This window comes from Pelodiscus sinensis, chromosome 1 (genome assembly GCF_049634645.1).
Source record: "Pelodiscus sinensis isolate JC-2024 chromosome 1, ASM4963464v1, whole genome shotgun sequence".
In the NCBI taxonomy this organism is placed as follows: Eukaryota; Metazoa; Chordata; order Testudines; family Trionychidae; genus Pelodiscus; species Pelodiscus sinensis.
The window spans coordinates 135,480,312-135,498,340 of NC_134711.1; the positions used below are offsets into that span (position 1 = coordinate 135,480,312).

General features: G+C 46.6%; 1 protein-coding gene and 1 long non-coding RNA gene across 3 annotated transcripts in view; one reads left to right on the top strand and one right to left on the bottom strand.

Annotated features, from left to right (window-relative positions):
* Positions 1–7,205, bottom strand: part of LOC112547648 (natural killer cells antigen CD94-like) — a 28,533-nt gene extending 21,328 nt beyond the window's left edge. The window contains exon 1 of the mRNA XM_025190363.2: positions 7,058–7,205. Coding sequence (XP_025046148.2) covers positions 7,058–7,151 — 94 coding nt within the window. The 5' untranslated portion in view covers positions 7,152–7,205. The remainder of the gene's footprint in view (positions 1–7,057) is intronic.
* The window catches only part of LOC142819012 (uncharacterized), a 51,060-nt gene extending 36,298 nt beyond the window's left edge, over positions 1–14,762 (top strand). For both annotated transcript variants that reach the window (XR_012896695.1, XR_012896694.1), the window contains one exon: positions 14,640–14,762. This is a non-coding gene — a long non-coding RNA (uncharacterized LOC142819012). The remainder of the gene's footprint in view (positions 1–14,639) is intronic.
* Positions 14,763–18,029: the final 3,267 nt, after the last annotated feature.

The window sequence follows — 18,029 nt, forward strand, 5'->3', positions numbered from 1 at the left end:
GTTATCCCCCCCAAACACATACAACATCTCACTTTCCACTTGCCTTTCAATAATTGACCCTCTCACGTTCGGAGTAATGGTAGTTTGGAATAGAGAGCCTAATTCGAACTACCTACTCTGTGCCGCGTGTAGCTGCGGACACGGAGTCTTCACTAAGGGGGATTTAAAAATGGCAGCGCCCGGCAAGATGCAAATGAAGCCCGGGATATTTAAATCCCGGGCTTCATTTGCAACTTCGAATGCCTACATTAGCCACCCTAGTTCGAACTAGGGTGGCAGTGCAGACATACACTTAATGGTGCCGGAGCCTGGTGCTCGGGAGACACTAACTTCCCCCACCACTACCACTAATCCCCCACCCTGCGAGGAGACACCGCAACCCGGTGCCTCTACCACTGAGGCTTCTGACCCTATTCCTGCTCCCTGTTCAGCCCCTCTCCTAACTGAATTTTCCCGCTTCTATTCCTGCTCCCCCTCCTCCTTGTCTCTTTCCTAATCCCCCACCTCTTCCTCCCCCTACTCTTCCTCCTTTCCCTGATCCCTTCCCTGATCTTTTTTCCTTCCCTTACACTATTACTGCCACCCCCGGGGCTGCCACGTTCAGCTCAGACGGCCCCCGGGAGGCGGTTTTTGTTTCTCCTGCTCCCAGCACATCTAGGGCTGTTCTCCCTCCGCCACTACCCCTGTCGTCATCCCAGCAGGGACTTCAGAGTCCCTGCTTTCCCGCATCAGTCGGTCGCGGGGCACATGTAGGAGTCTGACCCGGGGCCCTGACACCCGACGTGCTGAGGGGCGAGATGCGCAGCTTCTTGGAGGACATTCGTGGCTCCAAGAATAAAGTGGCTCTCACCCTTCAGCACTGCGGGGATTTCTATATCATCCTCCAGACCACAAGGGCCATTTTGGGGAAGGGTAAAGGGACTGAGCAGTGGGAGGCTGCGGCCTACCAGCGGGCCCGTGGCTTCTGTAATGCCCTGCTTCCATTCGGGAATGGTCAGTTTGCTGCGGGGCCCAATGGGGACTGTCAGCACTCCTGCCAGCGAGGATCTTCCCCAGCCCTTTCAATGCTGCCGTTCGTCATTGCCACTCTGAACACCCGGGGCTGCAGGCTGGGTCTCCGCAGGTGTCAGGTACTCTCCTTCCTTCGGGAGAGGGAGTACTCTGTCATCTTCCTGCAAGAGACCCATACCTCATCGGCCGCCCGAAGCTAGCTGGCAGCTGGAGTGGGGAGACAGGGTGTACTTCAGCCACCTGTCGGCCAATCAAGCTGGGGTGGCAACCCTGTTCTCCCCGAACTTGTGGCCTGAGGTGCTGGGGACTGCTGAGGTTGTGCAAGGCCGCCTGCTGCACCTCCGGGTAGAGGGACTAACATTAAATCTCATTAACATCTACACCCTGGCATCCAGCCCGGAGAGGCTTCACTTCTACCAGCAGGCTGCTGCCTTCCTTGGCTCTTTGGATCCTCACGAATGCCTGGTCTTGAACGGGGATTTCAACCGCACCCTCGAGAAATGGGACCGCACGGGGACCGAGCGGTGCCCACCCGCCACGGATGCCCTCAGGGAGATTGTAGACCAACACTCCCTGGTAGACGTCTGGTGTGACCTCCACCCAAGCGAGGATGCAGCATTTACCTTCGTCCGGGGGGAGGATCAATGGTCATTTCACTCCCTGTTGGACCACATTTATCTCTCACGTCATCATCTCTTTCGCGCCCACTCCTCCAGCATTCAGCCAGCCCTATTCTCGGACCACCACTTGGTGGCCATGACGGCCTCTCTCTCCTTGGAGAGGCCAGGGCCGGCCTATTAGCATTTTAACAACAGCCTGCTGGAGTACGTGGGCTTTGTAGCGTTCTTCTAGGAGTTCTGGCTGGCCTGGCACGGGCGGCGATGCACCTTTCCCTCGGCGTGGTGGTGGTGGGATGTGGGGAAGGTGCACATGCGGCTCTTCTGCCGTGACTACACCTAGGGGGCTAGCCGGTGGAGGGTTGCGGTGATAGAGCAGTTGGAACGGGAGGTTTTAGAGCTAGAGAGGCAGCTGGCCACCGGCCCCAGAGATCCACCCCTCTGCGGAACGTACCAGGAGAAGCGGGAGGGACTTCAGGCCCTCGACGACCTTCGGGCCCGGGGTGCATTTGTTTGTTCCTACATCCACCTCCTTAGGGAGATGGATCGCAGCTCCTGCTTCTTCTACGCCTGGGAGAAAAAGAGGGGAGTGAGAAAGCATATCGTCTGCCGGCTGGCGGAGGACAGCGCCCCCCCTCTCAGATCCGGTGGCGATGCTTGAGAGGGCTCGCGCCTTCTACACTTCCCTTTTCTCGCTGGATCTGACCAATGCAGAAGCCCGCAGAGTCCTCTGGAACGAACTCCCGATGGTCAGCGTGGGCAACCAAAACCGGCTAGAGCTGCCTCTCTCTCTGGCCGAGTTCTTGGAAGCCCTCAGTCTCATGCCCACCAATAAATCCCCGGGCATGGACAGACTGACCGTGGAGTTCTACCGCGTGTTCTGGGACATTCTTGGCCCGGACCTTACCAAGGTCTGGGCTGAGTCCCTGGAGAGCAGGTCCTTCCTTTATCATGCAGGCGAGCGGTGCTCGCCTTGCTGCCCAAGAAGGGGGACCTCTGTGATCTGAGGAATTGGCGTCCCGTCTCGCTCCTCAGTACGGACTATAAAATCGTTGCCAAAGCCATCTCCCTGAGAATCAAGTCCATGCTGGCGGATGTGGTCCATTCAGACCAGATCTACGCCGTCCCGGGCCGTACCATCTTCAACAACCTTTATTTGGTCCGGGATCTCCTAGAGCTAGGGTGTAGGGATGGTCTGTTGTTCACCCTCCTATCCTTGGATCAGGAGAAGGCATTCGACCAGATGGGCCACAGGTATCTCCTGGGCACTCTGCAGGCCTTCAGCTTCGGGCTTTGCTTTGTGGGCTTTCTCCAGGTGCTGTATGCTTCCGCAGAGTGTTTGGTCAAGCTCAACTGGACCCTGACTGCACCGGTCATCTTCGGGTGGGGAGTACGTCAAGGCTGCCCGCTGTCAGGCCAGCTGTATACTCTGGCCATTGAGCCCTTCCTCCATCTTCTTCACAAGAGGTTGACGGGGTTGGTGCTCTATGAGCTGGAGATGTGGCTGGTGCTGTCGGTGTACGCTGATGATGTGCTCCTCGTGGTCCAGGACCCGGGAGACCTGGCGCAGGTGGAGGCCTGCCAAGCCATCTACTCAGCGGCCTCCTCCACCCGGGTCAACTGGGTCAAGAGCTCTGGCCTGGTGGTAGGGGCCGGGTGGCAGGCAAGCTCCCTCCCACCCGCGCTTCAGGCCATCAGGTGGAGTGTAGGTCCGCTGATCTATCTTGGCATTTTTCTCTCTGCCATGCATCCCTCTTCGCCAGAGAATTAGCAAGGTTTAGAGTCCAGGGTGGCTGAGCAATTGCAGAGAGGGACAGGACTGCTCCAGTGCCTCTCCGTGCGTGGGAGGGTACTGGTGCCTAACCAACTAGTCCTGTCCATGTTCTGGCACCGTCTCAGCACCTTGGTCCCGCCCCAGGTTTCCTGAATCAGATCCAGCAGCTGCTGCTGCAGTTCCTCTGGCCAGGACTGCATTGGGTCTCTGCAGGGGTTCTCCATCTTCCCCTGGAGGAGAGAGGGCAGGGCCTGATGTGTTTGCACATGCGGGTTCATGTTCTCTGCCTCCAGGCCCTGCAAAGGCTCCAATTTGATGCAGGTAGTCCGCTTTCCTTCACCGCTTCTGAGTGCTCTGATATGACAGGTAGCTCCTTTATTTGAAAGGTCTTCCGGGAGACCTCTCCGAGCTGCCAGCCTTCTACCAGGACCTCCTCCGGGCCTAGAAGCTGCTAGAGGCAACGAGGTCCTTTGGAGCCACCGTGGGGGCATACTTCCTTGCGGAGCCCCTGCTACACAACCCCCATCTACGTGTGCAGGCGGTGGAGTCCCCCTCGGTGCACCAGAGGTTGATCCTGGCAGAAGTCACAAGAATCAGAGACCTCCTGGACTATGACTGGGGAGACTGGGTGGATCCTCGGGCACTCACCCAGTGCATGGTGCTCTCCACCCTACGTACTCCCCAGCGCGTACTTCAGGAGGTAAAAGATGCTTTGCTGCCCACCGCTCGGGTTCACCTTGACAAGGTCCTGCGAGAGGGTGCACCCCACCTGCCCCTCACCTTCGGCCCGCCTGATCTATCCGTTGGCCCTAAGTCCATGAACCTCCCTGACCGCCTTCCCCTCATCACCTGAGCCAGGTGCACACGTTGCAGCTGGTCCCCTTCCGAACTGTGCCAAAGAGTCACCTGTACACTCTCGTGCGTTACACACTCCACTTCCCCACGCTCGTGTCCCTCCCAGGCACCAAGTGGCGGGACCTTTTACCATCAATAGAGGGTGGGGAGCCCCAGTGGGCCAGTCTCTATTCCACCTTGGTTCCATGGCCCACCAGGGACATCAGCTGGAGAATCCTGCATGGAGCTGTGAGCACGGGTGTGTATTTGGCACGGTTCACCCCCATTCCCGACACTTGCCCCTTCTGTGGCAAGAGGAAGAACCTGGAGCACATCTACCTCGAGTGCGCCAGGTTACAGTCCTCTTTTGTCTCCTCCAGAACCGCTTGTTGAGGTTGTGGTTTCACTTCTCCCCTCACCTGTTTAATTTACACACACCTCATCCGAGGCCCCACAAAGTCGCGAGACTTCCTGGTCAACCTCCTCCTGGCTATCGCCAAGATGGTAATTTATAAGACCAGGGATCAGAGGTTTGCCCAGGGAGGGACCTACAACTGTGGGGCCTATTTCCGTTCCTGCAATTGCTCACATATCCAGACAGACAGAATTCCACTGGGCGGCGTCCACTGGCTCTCTCGAGACCTTCAAGGGGCAGTGGGCACTGTCCGGGGTTCTCTGCTCGGTGTCCCCATCTGGTTCCCTTGTTTTAGCCAGATGGGGACACCTTTGTCCCTCATACCCTTCCCTGTTTTCTTTTTTTTGCCCCAAGTAATTACTTGGTTTCCTGGGCTCAGTGGGCCCTCCCCATAGGCTGGGGGGAGGTCCTTTAGATATGGATGGGCTAACACCCACCCACCTCCTGGACTCCAATAGGTACAATGTGTAAACACACTTTTGACTTAGGAGACTTAGTGATGGGCTGAACCCTGAAAAAAGGCTGAAAATTCAAAACTCCTATGAGGGGCCCTTGGAGGTGGTGGACATGGACCAGCTGAAAGCCTGTCACAGTTGAGAGACCAGGATAAACATGACCTGCTAGGTTGGAGGAAAACTGAGGTGCATCCCCTCAATGATTTGTTGGTTGAATGACGAGGAATCATCTGTGAAGAATCTGCAATGAATAGACACAAGCTGAAAAAAGTGAGGTGCTAATAGTGCTGCAAATGTACAGTGGGGTGTTTTCCAGCAACTCACAGAAAACACATTTACTGTCCCATAAAATCCTCACAGTAGAGGCACAGCCTTCCCCTTCCAGACCTTACTGGGCCTCTGGCAAGGAAAAAGAGCAAATTTATCCAGAGACGGGGTATGTTGGGAGTAATCACAGAATCTGGCAGCTCCTGTGATCTTGGTCCCCCAGGGTGATAGCACAATGAGATTTTGTTGGGATTATCGGAAGTTTATTGATGTTACCATAACAAATGCCTACCCCATGCCCAGAATCGATGACATGCTTGGATGTGCTAAGCCATGCCAAATACATCAGTACTTTGACTCAACCAAGCGATACTGGCAGATTCCCCTGGAAGATGAGGCATGGCAGAAATTCACTTTCGTCACTGACATAAGACCTATGAATTCACGGTGTTACCTTTTGGCTTGTTAAATGCAGGGGTAACCTTATTGGACTAGTGAATAAAGTGTTAAATGGTTTGCAGAGCTTTGCAAGGGACTACATTGATGACAGTGCTGTATTCAGCAACATCCAGGATAGCCACAAGAAGCACTGGCAGGTGGTACTGACAAAGCTCAAAAAGGCTGGTCTGACCATAAATCCTTCTGAGTGCAAGATAGTTCAGCTGAAGTCCCTTATTTAGCACATTGGGGGAAAACGACCTCTGACTCTCTTAGGGCACATCTACCCAGCAACATAATATCTACACTGACATTATTCCGTAATAGCCAAGTGTGCATCTACACTACAAGCCCTTATTTCGAAATAAAGTCGAGGTGGAAGACTTCTTACTCCAACTCCTGTAACCCTCATTTCAGGAGGCATAAGGGAAGTCGGAGGAAGAGTGCTTTCCTTTCCACCTTTTGCTGTGTAGTCAGCACCAGAAGCTGAATTTAGCTATTTTGACTTCAGCTACATAATTGATAGAGCTGAAGTTGCATAGCTTAATTTGACTTTAGCCCTGCTGTATAGACGTGGAAGCCATTGTTAAGTGGTCTATGCCTCAGACTAAAAGGCAGCTCTAATCTTTCAGTGGTATGGCAAATTATTAGAGGTGGCTTGTATGGGGAGAGAGGAGGTTCAGAGTCACTGGAGCCCCAATCATAAACTTGTGTAAAAAGAACCCACCTACAAAGGTGATTTGTTCAGAGGCACACTAGAAGGGTTTTGATAATGTAAAGGACTCTTTCTGCAGAGCCCGTGCTAACCAGCCCTGGCTTTCACACGTCTTTGACTTGTGTACTGATGTATCTGACATTGCATAAGTGCTACACCCAAGTCAAACTGAGAAGGACAACAAGAAGAATCCTAGTGTCTCCCTAAGGAAAAAGCTGTCCCCTACAGAAAGATGTAGTTAAGCCGAGAGCCATGATAATGGTTATTCTCAGGTCCTAGAGACATTGCTCATGAGTGATGGCCCTAAAGTCTGCCAATTGGTAGAAAGGCTCTCTGGTAAGGCTGAAGGCCATGGTAGTTCTGGAAAACCAGAACTAACAACATATATTTTTACTGACCTTTGAGAAAAATTCCAGCACAGATTCTTGCTCTCTAATGTTAAGTGTCATGGGACAAAATCCAAGAAGGAGATCTGGGTAGAGCAAAACTAATAATGTTTTGACATGTATTCAGATTAAAAATATACAGTACCTGTGACCCTGGTGGGCTTGCCTCTTCGTTTTCTCTTCTGCTCTGCCAGAGTTTGAGATCGGAGGTCCACGTAGGTCACTGACTGTTCACTCATTTCTGGTGGGTTGTGGGACAAATTCCAGAGATGGAATTATTGAACCAAGAAGAATGTTTGGATTTCTACCTAAGTAAAACAAGCCGTTAGAGTTGGTAAGAGCATCGGCCTGATCAGGAACAATATCCCAGAATAGCCTGCTCAGAGCCTGAACTTCCTCCTCCCCTGTGTTCCTCTCAGACACTTAACTTCATTCAGAAAGGCCACAAGAAACATTCTACCTCTCTTGGCTGGCCGGCCAGAACATTCCATCCCATACAAGTGGATGATATGGCCTCAGTTATACACACTTTTGCCACCTTCTATCTAGACTAGCAAAGCTCTTTGCTGGGCATGAAGCCTCAGGACTTCCAACTACAACAGAATGATACAGCATGTCTCCTCAGAAACACATGCTGCTGCAAGCACATCATACCAGTTCTCTCCTCCCTGCCCTGGCTCCCTATAGAATATCCGGTCAGATTAGAGATCTCAGTTCCTGTCTTCATGATGCTCAGTGCATGGCCCCAGGGTTCCCAAAAGCTTGCCACAACAGAGTGTTCTATCCAAGGACAAAGCTGGTCTATGCAGGAGACATAACTTCTCAGGGGGGACAATGGAGCAAATTTTCCAAAGGAACTAAGAACCACCACAAAGATCACCAACTTCTACTTCAAGTGCCAGGCATACCTCTCAACCTTTGTCTTGGCTAACACAAATGTATAAGGTAGAGTAGATATAATTGATTTTAAAAGCAAAGCAACTTTTTCCAAAGGGACAGTACCCAGGGAAGAGGAACAGAAAAGAACAAATTGTATGTGACAGGTATTAGTCACCTCCCTTCGTACACTGTTGAAACGTACTTAGATTGATCGTAATGGGGATGGCATACGAGCATGTGAAGAATAGAGTAGCCACACTTTTTTACCTTCGTGTGGTACTTGTAATTGCAAGTCTTTATAAAAATAACAAATATTATGGAATGACACTGGCCCTATCTATTTACAGCTGCAATTTAGTTTCCATTTGAAGTTCAATTTGGGGGCTCCACATACATCGCGAAAAAGGAAAATTTGACTTAAATTAGTAGGAGAGAACTTGATTCTAGGTAAAAATTTTCTGTAAAACTCAAAGGGTGCGTCTACATAGTATCCTAAACTCAAGACATGGAATTTGCTCTAAGCAAATTGCATATCTTATTTCAAATCTATTTCAAAACAGCTTATTTTGAAATTTGGCACATCTACACAGCACCAAATTTTGAAGCAACACACTATTTCAAGCCATCCCTTAACCCTCGTGGAGTGAGGGTTACTGGGATGCCAAAATAGTGCACCCATTATTTCAAAAAAATATTTAGATCTAGACCTGGAGATTTTTTCTTTTCTGCAGAACTCTGCTGGAATGAATTCGTCCCCCTTCCCATTCTCTATATAAGTTCCCAGTTCTTGCTCTTTCTCCCCTTCCACTCAGCACTTCAGCATTGGCTCTCCTCAAGTCCTATAAAGGAAGTAAGACATGCTGCTCGTTGCATGTGGGAGGAATGTGAACATGGTAAGGAATTCTGGAGGAACTGGTGGAGAGAGAAATCAAAAGAGCATTCCTCATTCCAGGAGACCTAGTAAGATATGAAGAAGAAGCCTTCTGAAACTCATTGGATACTCTCTCAAGCTTCTGCATATACTGGGATTCCAGTGTGTGATGTTTCTTTTGTATGAAGATAGTTTAATTCTAATGTTCTTGGATAATATTCATCCATGTTCCTGCAACTTTAACTTCACCTTAAAGTTCTTGTGTGAGAGTGACTATACTTTGGTTACCCTCAACACTTTCTAAAAGGATGTTGAAGACTAAGCAACTAAAACACTCTGGGTATGTCTACACTACAAAGTTAGTTCGAACTAACGTCCGTTAGTTCGAACTAACTTTAATAGGTGCTACACTAGCGCTCCGCTAGTTCGAATTTGAATCGAACTAGCGGAGCGCTTAGTTCGAACTAGGTAAACCTCATTTTACGAGGACTAACGCCTAGTTCGAACTAGCTAGTTCGAACTAAGGGCTGTGTAGCCCTTTAGTTCGAACTAGTGGGAGGCTAGCCCTCCCCAGGTTTCCCTGGTGGCCACTCTGGCCAACACCAGGGAAACTCTATGCCCCCCTCCCGGCCCCGGACCCCTTAAAGGGGCACGGGCTGGCTACGGTGCCCGTGCCAGGTGCAAGCCTGCCAGCACCCAGCTAGCAGACCCTGCACCTGGCACGGCACAGAGCCACCCACCCGATGCCCCCCAGCCCACCCCCTCTTGCCGGGACCAGGCTGGCGGCTCCCGGGAGCTTGCCCTGGACCGCAAGAGGCGGGCACCTTCCTGGGCTAGTGCGGACATCGTGGACCTCGTCCACGATCTCCGCACTAGGCACAGGAAAGTGGCCGTCTAGGGCAGGAGAGCTGCCAGCCTGGCCACCCAGGACCAGGTGTGCATGAAAATCAAGGTGGTCCACTGAGACCCCCGACACTGAGCCCTGAGCTTACAATGGCCGTACTGGGTCAGACCAAAGGTCCATCTAGCCCAGTAGCCTGTCTGCCAACAGCGGCCAACCCTAGGGACCCTGGAGGGGATGGACCGAAGACAATGACCAAGCCATTTGTCTCGTGCCATCCCTCTCCAGCCTTCCACAAACTTTGGGCAGGGACACCACTCCTACCCTCTGGCTAATAGGACTCCATGGACCCAACCTCCATGACTTGATCTCACTTCCCTTTCAACTCTGTTCTAGTTGTAGCCTTCACAGCCTCCTGCAGCAAGGAGTTCCACAGGTTAACTATTTGCTTTGTCAAGAAGAACAACTTTCTCTTACTAGTTTCAAGCCTGCTACCCATTCCTTTCCTTTGGTGTCCTCTAGTCCTTCTTTATGGGAACTCAGGAAGAACTTTTCTGAATGCACCCTCTCCACCCAACCCCTGCTTTTAGAGACCTCTATCCTGTCCCCCCTCCATCTCCTCTTTTCTAAGCTGAACAGTCCCAGTCTCTGTAGCCTTTCTTCATCTGGGACCTGTTCCCAACCCCTGATCATGTTAGTTGCCCTCCCCTCTCCCAGCCTTTCTCTTCCCCTCTCCCACCTCCTTTTCCCAGTCTCCCCCAGTTTTTTTTCAATAAAGACAGAGTCAATGTTGGAAGAAATGTTATCTTTATTTTGTACATCAATAAGAAGGGGGGCTAAGGAAGGGTAAGTGGAAGGAGGTGAGGGAGGAATGGGGTACGAGCCCCCGATGGGGAGGACTGGGCTGGCTCTGCGGGCTTCTGGGGGTGGAAGCTCTCCTGCAGCCCCCCAATTACTCCCTCTCCCCAGATGGCAGCCTGCGGCAAGTGCAGCCGGGCTGATGGCCGAGTGGTGTGATGTGCCCAGTGTGGGCACTCAGGGCACTCCAAGCCAGAACTTCTTTGCAAGCGGGGCACCCCTTAGAACTGTGTGTCCGGGGTGGGGGTCGGGACCCTTTAAGCGCAGCCCTCGGCTAGCCTGAGACAGCATCTCCATGCTCTAAGTCCTCCTTTTATGCCCTGCCGGCACTGCTTCCGGCCATCCTTAAGCCCTGTTCAGAGTCCACTCAATGTGGACTTGCTAGTTCGAACTAGCAAAACGCTAGTTCGAACTAGTTTTTAGTTCTAGATGCGTTAGTTCGAACTAGCTTAGTTCGAATTAACTAAATCGAACTAAGTTAGTTCGAACTAGCGCTGTAGTGTAGACGTACCCTCTCTTATTTTTATTGAAAAAGGCAAATGAAATGTTTTAATTCTCATATTTTGCTCTACAAATCTTTGTCTATCTTTATGGAATGTTAGAGAAACCACTTATAATTTGACTTATATCAGAAGAAGCCAATAAGAGACTGTTACAAAGTTATGAAGATACTACTAATGCTACTTATAATTGTAGGCTAGGCTTCCGGCACTTGAAAAATTCTGAGTCTTCTCCTTAAAATACTTTATGTAAATTTTGAGGTCCTCTAAAATCATGAATAGGAATGAAAGGAAAGGAAATTCAGAGAAAAACCAACAAAATACAGTACATCTATTATCTAATCAAACGTTGGTTGATGTAGCTAAAGTATTTAATTTTCCATCATGGTGCTATGGTTAAGGGGTGAAAGAATTGACAGATGAGGAAAGATTAAGGGCTTGATGTAGGAACTGCATAAAAACCCTAATTCTTGTAGAAGTAGTGTGTGCTTTAACAATAACTAAGGATCTGTCGTGGAGAAAAGAACCGAAATAATTCCCTAGATGTAGCATGATTGCTACTTAAACAACAATAGAGTCTCAGAGAATGTACATACTGTTAACTTTAAAAAGAACCAGAAGGATCAGAGGTAATGTTATTCAAGCCAAAGGAGTTAATTCAAAAATTGAAAATCTGACCTTACTGAAGACAATAAACAGGATCATAAATTACAGCCAGCAATAAGTAAAAAGAAAAATAGAAGAATCAAAATGCATTTGGGAAAACATGCAAGAGAGCCTTAAAGCCAGCAGAAATAGGAAATCTGTAAAAGAACCTGTGGGTCTGGAGTTATAAGGAGTGATTAACAATGAGAAGTTGCTGAGAAGTTAAATGATTTATTTACATTAGTCTTCACATCAGAGGTTTTTGGGGAGATTTCTATCCTGGCCTGCCATTTACTGGTAACAGAGAAGTGGTCACAGAGATTGAACTGTTGGAAGAAGACATGCTGGAGCCACCTAACTATTTAAAAATCAGTAAATCACCAGGGCCAGAGTTCTGAATGAGCTCAAGTATGTATTAGCTGAGCAGCTGCAAATTAAAATATGCCACCTGCCATTAAAAACAACAATCCAAGGGTAGTAAATATTATTCCTGAATTTGAAAAAGTCTTTTGCGGAATCCAGGAAAATATAGATCAGCAAGCCTTGTGGTAAAATGGTTGTAAAGATATTTAAAGCAATAGCAAAACACCTGGAAGATCATGATTTGATAGTAACCAGCACAAATTCTGCAAAGGAAATCATGTCTAATAAAAATTTTAGAATTCTTTAAACATGCCAGACTAGGTACCTTTGGAAAAATGTTGCCTCTAGTCCATTCCTTTAGCCAATATAATATTGTCTCTGTAATATGAGAGATAGGGTTAAATAAAATTAATATAAAGAAAGAAAATGAAAAAAATGAACTGTGAGGGCAAAAAAAATTAGTTAATAAGGAAGAAGAAAAGAGCAAATAGAGGAAACTAGACAAAATGTCAAGGTTTACAAACACAACAAAAACACAGAGACAAACAGGGAAATCTTAGAAAGAACCCAATATTATGGAAGAAAGAAATGCAGGAAAAGAAAATGCTATTTGAATGCTTTTTCTTTCTCTCTGCTGTAATTAGGTTACTTGAGCTACAGGGCAGGGAATTCTCTTTTTTTCTCTGGAATCTTTCCTGCGCATTGATGGTGTTATGTAAATAATAAATAGTGATTCATTAGCACTGATCTACACTTCTCATATTTTGACAATAAAACATTTTTCAAAATTAAATTATTTTTTAATTTTTTTCATATTTCCCCTCTTGTATTTCAATCATTTGTAAAGAATTTTTGTGCATAACAAAAAGCTTTTCACAAAACTATTTGTGTCCATCTAGTACCTATATCCTACAACATACAATGCATCGATGGATAGATACGCTTTCATGGAGCTCCAGTAAATGCAGCTGGGTTGTGCAAGGGCGCCTCAGTCAACCCATGCATTAGCCATTGCCATAGCATAGCTACAGAGTCCAATTCTGCAACATGCTAAGAACACTCAGCTCCCACTGGCTTCATCGCCGCCTCATATTTCCATGTGCTTTGTCCCAGGCTGCTTGATACTGTTTAGCCTCAGTCAATAAAGGGGGGAAACGTCAGATATTAAATGAATACGAGACAACAATTGCAAGTTTTATTAAACTCTGTCTAAGATTGTATTAAACTTATCCAAGGAGAAAAACTATAATGTGTACACGCACACCACACACACATAGACTTCTTCCATTATGTTCACTTCTATTCCTCTCCTGAATTACAAGATAGATAAGGGAGGCAATCTATAGGAGTTACCCAAGTAAAAAGGAAAGTAGACAGAGAAAAGCTGGCATTACCTCTGTTTGCGTTGTAGGGTTTGCAAGCCGAGCTTTAAATCTTGTACTTGCCTTGTCTTTGCCCGCTGGGAGAGAGATGGGCAGTGTGATATCACCATCCGCGTGTCCTGTTATAAGTGTAGCAGCACCAGCCAAGAGAGGGATAATTATTTGTTCTGCAATGTTCCAGATGAAACCGCACAGGAAGTGCTCATATTTCTGAATAAATGGTCTCTGCCCTTGTCCAAGAGCACTGAGAACAAAGGGACTTTCCTCTTCAGCTGACTGAGCCAGAACTGACAACACTTGTTGTTTTAACCTCAAGGGCTATTTGGTGTTACTTAAATTCTGAAGTTCAATAACTTTTAGGAAAAAATACTTTTAGGAAAGTCCATTTACATGCTACCCTGGCTTCCACTCTTGGGGGAATCTTTCATGGTCACTCTCCAGAGAAGATACATGTCAACAGAAGGATTCACACAGACTTCAGTGGTCTTTGGTTTGGGGTATAAAAAGGGGTCACCAATATTAACATCAGGACTCCTGGGGCTGCAGCATCTTCCCCCCTGCAAGCAGCTTCCTATTTGGCAGTCAAGCATGGAATGTGAGCAGATGCAGGCAACATTCATCTTGGCAGACTCTGCAGATTCTGGAATATGATGCCTATTGTAACATCAGATCAGGAATCCAGCCTTCTCCTTATCCCACCCTTCGAATGGGAAAGACAGAGGAAGAGCTTCGGAGGAAACCTTTCATTGATGGCATCATTGGGTCTGGAACAGTATGGACTGTGGCCTCTCCTACATCTCTCAGCTCTGAGCGTGTGCAAGAAAATGCAAAACAGCTATTCACATCTGAAAAGGGGCAAAGATAGATGATGATCATGTCAATTTAATAAGTGCTGGCAGGTCACAGCCCTGTACAAGACACAGACATAGAAGCAAACCCTTCCCTGAGGCTAACTCCACTCAGACATAGAGCACACAGGGAAGCTTAGGGGAAGCCATTATTCTGGAGGTTTGGAGATACTTTCTGTGGGGAAAAGGCATGAGCCAAATTCCACCCTCATTTATACTCATGCAAATGAGAATTATCACCACCCATGACAGTGATCTTTGGCTCAGTCCTCCAGGGAAGACCATACGAGCTGGCTAGCTCATTATGCAATGCACACAGCATAGTCATAGCCGCAAGAAAAAGTAGCAGATACAAACACAATGGAACTTGACATTTTAGGCTCTTCTCATTTATTTTCTGTTTGGCAAAGAATCTAAACTTTGGTTTATTAGAACATGCTAGAAAATGGAAGCTTGAACCTTGATGTTGGTAGCTGTTTTCATTGCATGTAGCTTTAACAATGAAACGGAAGCTACTAATCTCTACCCTATGCTTTGCAGAAAACCAACTGCTGTGGAAAACAGCAACCACAGCTCAGCTCAGCTACCTCAAGGTGTGAACTTCAACAATTAGCTGGACTATTTTAAGGCTGAAATATTAAGAAATAAAATCTTTAAAGTGAACATTTTGAACATGTCCAAGCACATTTGATACAACTAAATATGGATTCAATCCAACTCAAAGGGCCAAATCCATCTTTAGTGGAGGAGTCAAAAAAGGGTGAGACTTAGATTCCCAATTATTTTTTATTGCCTATATATATTTTATAAAGGGTATAAATCATCATGCTTCAGGGCAGAAGCCTGCATTACCTGACAGGGGTTAGGAAGTAATTTTCCCTATAGGCAGGTTTTTCTGGTAAGGAGCTCTTGTATTTATCTCTGAAGCATCTGGACCTGGTCACTGCCATAGACAAGACACTAAATTAGCTGAACAAATTTTGAACCAAGTTACAAAATAAGAAATACCTTGTCCTCCTACCCACTTCCTCTTTGTACTGTGAGCTGAGTCCTGCAGTGTGCATAATGCCCATGGTACTTGCTGAAAACGCATACAGCCCTGCCAGGAGAACACACGCAGCCCAAAGGAGAGCGAGTGGCGGGATGGTTCATTTGGATGTTGAGGGAGGGAAGCAACTTTAATTTCCAGAAGGGAAAGCTAGCCCCCAGCCAGCATCAGCCACTTTTCGGTCTGTCCTGGAGACCTGCTGGTGCCCTAGTATAGAGGAGGTTGCTGATTCTTTGCCCCACTGCAGTCTCTCCCCCATGGGTTTTCCCTTGATGGTGCTGTAGGTGCCCACATACTTTATCCTCTAGGATCTTGTAGTTGCAGTTTATGTGACACGCTTAACAGAAGAGTCCAGCAAATGCCTTTGATCAGGCACTACTAAAAGCTAATTATCAGTGGGTCCAATTGGGGCTCTGGGGGAGCCAGGGGAACAGATTTCAAGATATAACCAATCCAGTTATTGAAGTTAGGAAATCAGTAGTATCCATTCAAAATTTGGTATTTCTAGCTCTTATCATTTCGGAGATCTTCCGTTTTGGAGATCTTTCAGAATTATCAGTGGGCCCAATTGGGGTTCTGGGGGAACCAATTTTGAGATATAACCAATCCAGTTATTTAAATTAGGAAATCAGTAGTATCTGTGCAAAATTTGGTGTTTCTAGCTTTTACTGTTTCAGAGATCTTTAGGGACAAACAAACACCCTCTTCCCCTCCCCCACACACAAACAAATTTTCAAAAATATGAATAAGATAACCAAGTAAGGAAAGCAAAACCCAAGGCCCATGAGTGAGGGGGGCTGATAGCCCGAGTCCTGCCACTGAGTGGGCTCCAGCTCCTACAATGAGGGCTAACAGCAACAGCTCCATTCCCTACTGCAGATGTGACAGCTGACAGTTCCCGCCCCTGCCACAGCAACAGGGTCTGCAGCTGAAGAGGTCATGGATATTCATTAAAGTCACAGAATATGTGATCTCTCTGGCTACATCTACACTGCATGGCTATTTTAAAAAAAAGCTATTCCAGAGTAGTTATTCTGATATAGATTATTTCAAAATAGCACGTCTACGCTGCAGGGAAGTCTCAAAATTAGTCCGAGGCAGGCTTCCCTAATGTAGATGTGCTATCTCAATTTAGAGCCCCAGGAGGCACTGGGGAAGAATAACTTAGCATGACTGGTGAGGGGCTATTTTGAAATAGCAGCAGTGCAGCATCTTCACACGCCTTATTTTGAAATAGTTATTTTGGAATAGGCAGTATTCCTCATAGAATGAGGTTTACAGATTTTGGAATAAGCTGTCTAATATTTTGAAATTATTTTGAAATAACAGGATGGCTGTGTAGACACTCACATTGTTATTTTGAAATAACGCTAGTTATCTTGAAATAATGATGCAGTGTAGATGTGTCCATTGACTAAATTCTATCTTTAATAATCAAGAGAATAAATAATTACAAATAGGTATAAAAATGGATTGCTGTGTGTCTGAGTTAATTACAATTCAAGATTGTGAAATAGCAAGATCAGTTACAATTATATACTCAAAGATTATTAATTAGAATAATAGAATCATAGAATCCTAGGGCTGGAAGAGACCTCTGGAGGTCATCGAGTCCAGCCCCCTGCCCAAAGCAGGACCAACTCGAACTAAATCATCCCAGCCATGGCTCTGTCAAGCCAGGACTTAAAAACCTCTAGGGATGGATAGATTCCACCACCTCCCTAGGTAACACATTCCAGTGCTTCACCACCCTCCTAGGGAAATAGCTTTTCCTATTGTTTGCTAAAAAACAAACAAAAAACCTTTTTGCCAAAAGAAGCTTACATTATGGTATTATTTCTATAAATTCTCAGTTACCTGATTTATGTGTGAAGCCATAGTTATTTACAACTCATATGATTAACAAGATCATATATTTTAGTGGGCCTTTCTTCCCCTGTCATTTCTGTGACAATTAGTCCTCCTAGGTTTCCTAGGTTTTTATGTACAAAATGGACAGTTTTCCAGACTATCTAGATTCTAGATTTCTGTGGACATAGAGGCACTGAGAATTATTAAATAAATTCTAACACATAGAATTCCTGAATGGGGTTACTTAGTGATCAAGAACCAGTGATCTGAGCTTAAGAACTGAACAGACTCTTTGTTAACATTTGAAAGATCCTAAAAATAGTTAATATAAAAATAAATCAAATATATAAACAGTAAAGTATTACAGTAGTAGGTTAATATTAAACAGTTACTACAAACGAATAACTACAAATACATCTAGGCTGGAAATTTGGTTTCTAGCCATCAGAAATGTGAGGTTCTAGAACAGCCTTCCCATAGGAGCTGAAGGAGCAAAAAAGTTACCTGCTTTTAAGATACTTTTAAAAATAGAATTATATAAATGTGGAGAATGGGGTTGACATAGCAATAATGGAAAAATTATGAATCCTTGAGACTCCAAAACAGTTAAAACTAACTGAAATTTTGTGGTTGGTTTTATTTGAAGGCAGTGGTTTTTTTTGAGGGGGGGAGGGTTGACTGATCACTTTTTGTCATTATTTTCATAACTGACAATTCTTGTTGTACTTCAGGAAATTCCACAGTGACCTTCCCTCTTTCAGAATGGCTGCTGTCTCCTAGGGTACATCTAGACTACATCCCTCTTTCGACAGAGGAATGTAAATTAGACACTTTGAAATGGCAAATGAAGCTGGGATTTGAATTTCCTGCACTTCATTTGCATATTCACGTCATGGCGCTCTTTTGAAAAAGCTCTATTTCAAAAGTGAAACCGCAGTCTAGATGCGGTTCTTTCAAAAATATAATCCTTTTTTGAAAGATCCTATAAGCCTCAAACGCAAGAAACCCCTATGGGAAAAAGCACAGGTGCT